Below are 8,479 nucleotides of genomic sequence, written 5' to 3'. Positions count from 1 at the left end.
AATGTTACTCTAGATTAACTCTAGATTGGGCTGGAGTAAATCCTTGTGGGCTCCTGGGAGGCAGTGGCTGTTCTGGAGGACCATGCTGCCTCCTCGCCGTCCTTGCTCCTGCCCCAGAGCCTTTGCACAGCCATTCTGTATCCTCTTCTCTTACCTTCTCCATGCAGTGACCTCTCATCCTACCCTAATAGCCCTCGGCGGCTCCCTCATTGCCATCTCGGACTCCTGACCCTGCTCTGTGTTTTACAACACATTTAACACCTTGTAATATACTACGCTCATCTATGAATTTATCATTTTAAAACATATTTTTATTGATTTCAGAGAGGAAGAGAGAGGGAGAGAGAGTTAGAAACATCAATGATGAGAGAGAATCATTGATTGGCTGCTTCCTGCCCACCCCACCTTGGGGACTGAGCCTGCAACCGTGTTCCCTGACGGGGAATTGAACCGTGACCTCCTGGTCAACCACTGAGCCACGCCGGCTGGGCTATTGTTTATTTTCTCTTTCTCCTTCCAAGAACATCAGCTCCCTGTCTGTCTGTCCTGTTGTGTCCTTACTAACCCAAACAAAACCTAGTACACAGTCGTTGCTCATTAAGTAACTATTGGAGGAAGGAAGGAAGGAAGGAAGGAAGGAAGGAAGGAAGGAAGGAAGGAAGGAAAGGAAGGAAGGAAACGAAGGAAGGAAGGAAGAAAGGAGGAAGGAAAGGAAGGAAAGAGGGAAGGAAGGAAGGAAGGAGGTAAGCTTCCTGGCCCAGAGTGGCAGACTTGCTGTATGACCTTGGGCAGTGCCTCAGTTTCCCCAGGTGTAGAAATGGGGCCATGCAGCCCATGACCTCACCAGTCCCTCACGCTACAAGGCTGTGGGTGTTGTGTTTGTGGCTCCAGCTCCCCCGGGGCCTGCTCTGGCCCCAGCTGCCCAGCTCCACCGTCTCCCAGGGGACCCGCTCTGCTGACACCGGACTCTTTCCTGGACGGTCCAGCCATCTGGCCGACACTCGATCCCAGCCCCACTTCCAGGCCAGCGTCTGCCGACCAGCCCGCTTGGGCCAGGGCCCCAAGACTCCCTGCTGAAGGACAAGGGGCCGTCTGTGCGGTCCCTGGGAGGGTGTGGTGAGGCCAGGGCTCTGCCAACACAGGCAGAAGCCTCGAGGACTGGGGACGGTGCTGGACCCTGCGACCCAGAGCCACCGCGGCTGAGGAGACAGCATCAAGTGTCGGCGCTGCCCAGCCCTGGGCTCCCTGCACCCCACCCCTTCTCACCATGGGGACCCTCAGCTGCGACCCCACTCCAAGGCAGACCCCGGCGCCCCTGGGTCGGCGCTGCACAGAGTGCCAGATCCCAGAGACCGGCCTGAGGAAGACCTGCAGGATGGCCACCTTGGAGAACGGTACCTGCAGGCCGTGGAGGAGGGGGGCCGTGGTGGTGGGACCCCTTCTGGGAGCCCCTTAGGAGTCCCTGCCCTTCCCCAACCCTCAGTTTTCTGCCCAGTAGGATGGGGGTGAACATAGTGCTTCCAGGACCCTGCATATGCCCCCGCCCACCAAGAACTGAGCATTTTATGGGCGACGTACCCTTCTAGGTGCTGAGGGCACAGCCATGAACCAAACAGCCGAGGGCCCTGGGGGGACGGACCCAGGCAGAGCACTGGGAGGCGTTTGTGGTGTATCAATCAGTGAGCTGAACGCTCCGACTGTGACGCTCGTTGTGGGATCTCGGTTTGGGTCCTGGATCGTGCCTCAGTTTCCCTGTCTGGAGTCAGCCTCCATGGCTGGGTTTCCTGGCTCTTGCAGCGCTGACGTTCTTGCAGAGGCTGTCGAACATTGTAGCGGGATATCCCTGTCTGGGCCTCTGTTTCCCTACCTGTGACAGTGTCTCTCTGTATCTGGCTCGCAGTTTCCCTGTGAGTGTTTGTCTGGGTCTGGGCCTCAGTTTCCCCACCTGTGACAGCACGTTTCTGAGTCTAGGTCTCAGTCATCCCATCCCCCGTGCCCTTAGGTGGGAGGAGGCTGTTGGCTCCGCAGCCCTTCCCCCTGTGATGCATGTTTGACTCACAATGCTTGTTCGCAGCAGGAGCCCCTGCTCCCTCCACCCCTGCCAGGGGGGGTGGCTGGGAACCTGGGTGGGGGCACAGGGCTGGGCCCTGAGCTCCCCACCATGTTTCAGGGGACCTAGGCCCAGGCCGTGATCTGGGGGCTTTGGTCACAGGGTCCGGGCCAGGCTTGTACGCCCTGCCATCCACTGTCGGCTACATCAACCACGACTGCACCAGGGTGGCCAGTCCTGCCTACTCCCTCCTCCGGAGGCCCAGCCAGGGTAAGGCCAGTGGCGGGCAGGGCGGTGGGGGTGGGAGAAGGGGTTCTGAGAGGCCTCCTGAAACCCCAAACTCCGCCCCTCCCCAACATCCAGCATTGTCTCACTGGATAGATCTAGGCCCTAATGAGTGAGGCGGGAATCGGGCGGGTTGCTGTGGGGCTTCAGGAAGCTGCTGTGCCTCTCTGGTCCTGCTTCCTTACGGAGGAGGAGAGTGGAAGGGATCGTGTGGTGTTAGGACCTGCATTTGCCTGCTGCACTTAGCACATTGACTGCTCTGTGCCTCAGGTTCCTCCTCTGTAAACAATGACAATAGACTTCTTGCACACACAGTTGTCAGGATTAAGCAAACATTAGGCGCCTGGAGATATTTATTCAGTGAGGGTTAAATGCCTTAAGAGTAGCTACAATACAATGCTGGGTGTCTGGTCAGTGCGCAGGAGAGAGGCCCCGGAGAGTGAGCGCCCGCTTCGGTTGCTCCATCAACAACCAGGGGCTCTCCGGGCCTTGCTTACCTCACAGCGTGTGGTGAGAGTAGAATGAAAATCCTTTGTCAAGCCCGGGGTGGTGAGAGCGAAGGAAGTGGGGCTCACCTAGTCAGTGGGTGACCTGACCTCTGTGACGTCCACTTTTCTCCCGGCCAGAATGTGTGCGGGAATACCAAGTGCAGGGATGTGGGTGGCTCCCAGCTGTCCATTCTATCATTCATCAAGCAAGCCTGTACCCTTCATATCAGGGACCACAAACCCCACCAGCCCGTTTTCTAGAGCTGCTCTGAGGTCCCAAGTAGGCCAGGGTCAGGGCCCAGAAGGGTCCCGTGTGGGGACTTTGATTCACATGGACAGAGGCTTGGTGGGAGGGAGCAGCTGGCAGACACACTTTCAGAATCAGCAAACATCCCAAACCAAAAGAGAGAGAACTCAAGAAGTGCGAGGGGGCCCGGAAGGCAAGTGAGGGAGTCCGTGTCACCCAGAAAGTTAAAAACTTAAGCCTATGACCCTGAGAAACTTGTGTCCCTGACTCTATTTCTAGGACACACCTGGGAAATCAGGGTGGGGATGGTTAGTGTAGACTTTGCTGAATGTTCAGGGACTTCTTGGAGGTGGAGGCATGGGATCTGGGCTTTATAGGATGAGTAGGAGTTCCCTGGAGGCCCCAGGAGGAGAAGGGGACTCCAGACAGAGTTTGTAGCAGAGGCAAAAGCCTGGAGGTGGGAAATGAGATGGGTTGGGATGTGCTCATTTATCAAGAACATGCTTCAGGGTGTGCATGGTGCCATTTGTGTGCACATACACATGCAAACCAATTAAAACTTGTCAAACCTACTATACACTTATATCTGGTTGTGCTTATAATTAGTAATGACGATCACAGTCATTGGTCCCAATTACTAAGTGCCAGGCTCTGGACCACTCCTCCCATGGATGCTGTCACTTGTCAAGCTTCTCATCCTACGACTGAGGAAAAAGAGGCTTTGACAGGCCCAAGGACACAGCTCACAGAGGCGTTGCTGGGATTTAAATGTGACCTATAGCCCTTCCCTTAAGCTGGTCACGTGCCAACAAGCCACGGCATTAAAAGGACCCTCCTCAGAACCTTAGTCAGAGCCTAGTTACTCTCACTTTAGGTACAGTTTTAACCAACTCATGGGCTGGTTTCTCTAGAACTGCTCCCCTAGCTCATGGCAGAGGAGAGGTGGAGGGGTGGACAGCGTTGATCAGGAAGGCACAGGAGTGCTCAAGACAAAGTCAGGCTGAGATCCAGGTCCCCGGTCAGGGCCATCAGACCTCAGGAGGCTGCGGTCTCTGCTCTCCACGATGGGGCTCTGGGTGTGTGGAGGGTGGAAGGGCCTTAGGGGTAACCAGGGGCACTGAGTGGGAGCAGCGGGGGCCATCAGGGATGTACTCAGGACCCTGGACTCCTCTCTCTAGCATGTCCACAGGACTCCAGCCCTGGGCCAGTCTACTTCCTGGACCCAAAAGTCACCCGGTTTGGCCGAAGCTGCGCTCCTGCCTACTCCATGCAGGGCAGGGGCAAATCTCGAGGTGAGTATCTGGCCTGTGCTACTCCAAGAGGACCCTGTCCCTTCAGGAACTCAGTGACTGCCCTGCCTCTGTCTTCTTCTCCCCCTCCCATCCCCAAGTTCTTAGAACTTCAGTGTCTTTGCAATGATGAAATGGAAGACTTCAGAAGAGGGGCTGGGGGCCCTAAGAGAACTTGAATGAGTGAAGTGGGCCAAGGTGATGGTGACCTGGGCATCTGGGGCTCATCCTCGGCATCAGGAGACAGCAGGGTGCAGTGGAGACTGTGGCAAATGTGGAAATCCCCTTCACAGGCTGCAAACAGCTCACTGTCACCTCAAGATTTAATCACCTGACTCCAGTCTCCTATCCTCCCACCCTTTCATCTTTTCACCTATCACCCATCTACTCATTCACTCAGATTCATCCATCCATCTGCCCAGCTATCTACTCATCAATCTACCCACCCATTCACCTGTTCATATCCAATCCATCTATTGATCCATTTTCCCATCCACTGATCAATCCATCCAGGATCTATCTATCAATCCATCTATCTATATACCCATGGATCCATTCGTCTACTCATTCACACTCACCCAATCATTCATCACCCATCCTCCCAAACATATATTAGGCCAACTGCTGGGAGTTGAAATAGACTTGACAGGTGCTTGATTTTTTACGAGATCTCAGAATGGTGGAGTTAGACTTAGGTGGGGACCATCCCACTTCAGTGTGGCCATGTCTGGGGAGAGGGGAAGAATCAGGCCAGGGGACCCCTAGAAGGGCTGTGGCAAAGGGAGCCGGGAGGAGGGACTTTGGGGCTCTGGAAGGATAAGAATGGGAAACAGAAGGCTTGCCTGGCAGAGGGCTGCACTTGGGCAAAGGCCTGGAGGCTTGAAAGAGAACACACTGTGTGGCAAGGTAGGGAAGAGGGAGAAGTAACTCGGGGCTGCTTCAGACGTGCTGTGAGCTCCGGGATGCATGTGGGCAATGGGGAGCCGTGCAAGGTCTTTGATCAGGTGAGCACTCTGTCCATTGCCAAATCTCCTGCCCCATTCTCGCAGGTCTGGAGGTGACACCCGGCCCTGGGGCCTACAGCCCAGAGAAGGTGGCCCCCGTGCGCCAGCGGACCCCCCCGGCTTTCACCCTGGGCTCCCGCCTGCGTCCACCGCCCTTGGACACGTCAGCCCCTGCTCCCAATGCCTACACTCTGCCATCTCTCTGGGGTGCCCAGATCTTCATCAAGCCCAGTAGCCCCAGCTACACAGTGGTGGGCCGCACACCCCCTGCCCGCCCCCCACAGGACCCCACTGAGATACCAGGCCCAGGCCAGTATGAGAGCTCAGACCCCAATGCCTACCGTCAGCGCCCGCCTGCCTTCACCATGCTGGGGCGGCCCCGGGCCCCACATCCCCTGGAGGAGACTCCTGGCCCTGGCACCCACAGCCCTGAGCGGGTCACTGTGACCAAAGCCAGAGCCCCGGCATTCACCATGGGCATCCGACACTCCAAACGGGCCACCACCATGGCCCCGGACACACCAGCACCCTTCCGCCTTTGGGGGGCAGAATGCAGGCATGCAGGCCAGTACCTGGGCTAAGCCTCACATTTCCTACCCCCTGAAGTGGGGTGTGGGCAGGCCCCGCCTGGGCCTGGCTTTGGCCGGGGTGAGATGGCTTAGAAAAGCTGGGGGGCGGGGGGAACCTCCTTCCTTCCACTTTTCTGAGCTGTCTGAGGTCCTTCTAGGCCACCTACGTCCTCCAGTCCCTGGGGCCTGTGACCCCGTGGCCCTGTGCAGGGTGAGCCTCCTTCCAGCGCCCCAGTTTCTTCTCTCCTGGTCATGCCAGGCCAAGCAAGGCCAGGCAGAGAAAGAGACACCCTGGCTCTCCCCAGTGGCTGGCTGGAGACGGAGCTTCCTGTGTCCTAGAACTTGGTGTCCACACTGCTAGGACCCGGGTCCCCAACACAGCTCAGGTTTCTGCCAAAATTGGGATCTAAACTGTTTCTCATGGAAGCACAGCTTCCTGCCCTGATCCCAGCCCAAAATCAGGCTGGAAGTAGTCCTGATGCCCTCCCCTCCCCGCCCCCTCCTCTAGCTGTTTGCCAATAAATCTCTGTGGCATCAAGAGCTGTCAGCAGCACACACGCACCCACGTTCATTTTAACCCAGGGTCTATTTACATCACAGAAGATCTGAAACACTGCTCTCAGCATCCAGACCCCCAGCTCTGCAGCACCTTGGCGTCTGGATGGGACCAGAGGAGGGATCCAGAGCTGGGGGAAGCCCAGAGGTGGAGGCAGAGCTTGGAGTGGGGGGAGCCAGGTAGGCTTCTTGGAAGAGGGGACGTTGAAGCTGGGTTCTGAAGGATACATAGGAGTTTGATATATTCTACAATGTGCCAGATGTTGATAAAGATCATTTAAGCTTCGTAGCAACTCAGGAGTTAGGTGATGTTTACCGAAAGGAAATGGTGCTTCAGAGATTGGACACTTGTCTAAGGACACACTATAAGCTTAGTGTTTGTCTGATGTCAGGATTTGAATTCTGGCCATTGGGCTCTGTTCCTGCCGTTCTCTCCTAGGGACCGAAAGGAAACATGTGGATGATGTCATGTGACCACGCCCTCTGTGTGATGACACCGGAGCCTAGGCCTTAAAAACTCCGACCCAGAAAGACCCTAACTCAGGAACTTGGGAGGAACAAACTGCCATTGCATTTTCCTGGAGGAGATGGCCCCAGGGACAGCACCACAGGGCGACCCCAGAGGGGACTAGGGTGGGTGTCAGCTCTCTCCTAACTCTGTCCCCTTCCCCAGCCTGGGGGTGCCAAAGTTGAACACACACCCCTTGGACACACACCAAAACCCCTACATACACAGGGACACACACTAGGACCCTACACACCCACACTGAAATGCACACGGACCCCCTAACCACATACCTGGGGGGCGGGGGGCAGAACCCCTCTGCATGTTCACATCTGCACACAATATACACGCAACCGGGCCCTCACGCAGTCCACATGCATGTAAACCACAATAGAGACACACAGCACACACAAGTCCAGATAGGGGCTCCCCACCCCGACAAGCCTTACCCCTCTACACAGACCGGAAGGCCACGCCCTCTGCACTCATTCACCCCAGACCCGTGGACGCGGACTCACAATGGCGACTACAGTGTGACACTTGGGCAGCATCACCGCCTGCCCGCCCCCCCACTCCCACCGGTTATGGGCCAATCACAGCTCTGCTGGGCCCCCCATCCCCCATCGTGGCTGCTGGGCTGTGATCTCATCTCTCTGATGTATCGATCCTGCCCCTCCTTCCTCACCTGCCCGCACGCCGGGCCCCCTCCTTTTGTTTCCCAGCAGTCCGCCCTGCTGGGGTGGGGCCGGAGGGGGAGGAGGATCCGCAGAGGCCGTCTGAGCAGCTGGGTCCTGGGGTGACCGTGACAACCTTTGAGGCCTGGGTGGGGTCTAGTTGGCTGGGGCCGGAGAGGCCCAAGGGCTCAGTGGGGTTGTTGTCCCATAGGGCTCCCCAGAAATGCGGGAGCCTATGGCCCTCTAGCGCGCGCTCCTGGCTCACAGCCTGGGGAACAGGATCAGCGGAAGGCTGCAGAGTGGACGCGAAGCTTCTCTCTGAGCCTCCCCCTCTGCAGACCCAGCCAACCCAGCCGGGCGCGGCGCTCCGAGTCCGTCTCCGCCCGGCCTCCAGGCAGACCCCTTCCCTCCCTGGGTCTCAGTTTCCCTATTGGAGTACCTTCCGGCTGGAGCAGTGAAAATGGAGTGGGCTGACCTTGGGGTTGGGGATCTCTTCTCTCACCGCGCCTCCGCGCCTCTCCAGGCCTCAGTTTCCCCATCGGTCAAAAAGGGAAGAAGGGGAAGTGATTTCTAAGTCTCTCCCACTTCTGTCCTAGGAACTTGGTCTACGGGTGGGGGGCAAAGTAGGGGATCCACGCCCGGGTCCTGGGTTGGAAACATCTCCCTCCCTGACTGCCAGATCGAAGTTAGCGCCTTGCACTCGGCGGGCCTCAGTTTCCCCACCCAGCCGCCCCGCCAGGCGCCGGGACTCCGAGGGCCGGGGTCCCAGGGGCGCAGCCCCCCGCGGCTGCGCGCTGGGCCGGGCGGATGACA

The 8,479-nt window shown here is 57.6% G+C and overlaps 1 protein-coding gene and 1 pseudogene across 1 annotated transcript; both read left to right on the top strand.

Annotated features, from left to right (window-relative positions):
- The window catches only part of LOC102752673, an 8,392-nt pseudogene extending 7,315 nt beyond the window's left edge, over window positions 1–1,077 (top strand).
- Window positions 811–6,773, top strand: ODF3L2 (outer dense fiber of sperm tails 3-like 2). The gene is made up of 4 exons (XM_006764838.2): window positions 811–1,394; window positions 2,213–2,320; window positions 4,249–4,362; window positions 5,409–6,773. The coding sequence occupies exons 1-4, from the start codon at window positions 1,268–1,270 to the stop codon at window positions 5,942–5,944; spliced, it is 885 nt and encodes a 294-aa protein (XP_006764901.1). The 5' UTR covers window positions 811–1,267; the 3' UTR covers window positions 5,945–6,773.
- The last annotated feature ends 1,706 nt before the right edge of the window (window positions 6,774–8,479 follow it).

Source organism: Myotis davidii, unplaced genomic scaffold (assembly GCF_000327345.1).
Source record: "Myotis davidii unplaced genomic scaffold, ASM32734v1 scaffold198, whole genome shotgun sequence".
Classification (NCBI taxonomy): domain Eukaryota; kingdom Metazoa; phylum Chordata; class Mammalia; order Chiroptera; family Vespertilionidae; genus Myotis; species Myotis davidii.
Note: the sequence above shows the minus strand (reverse complement) of the source record. Positions and strands in the feature narration are given on the sequence as shown.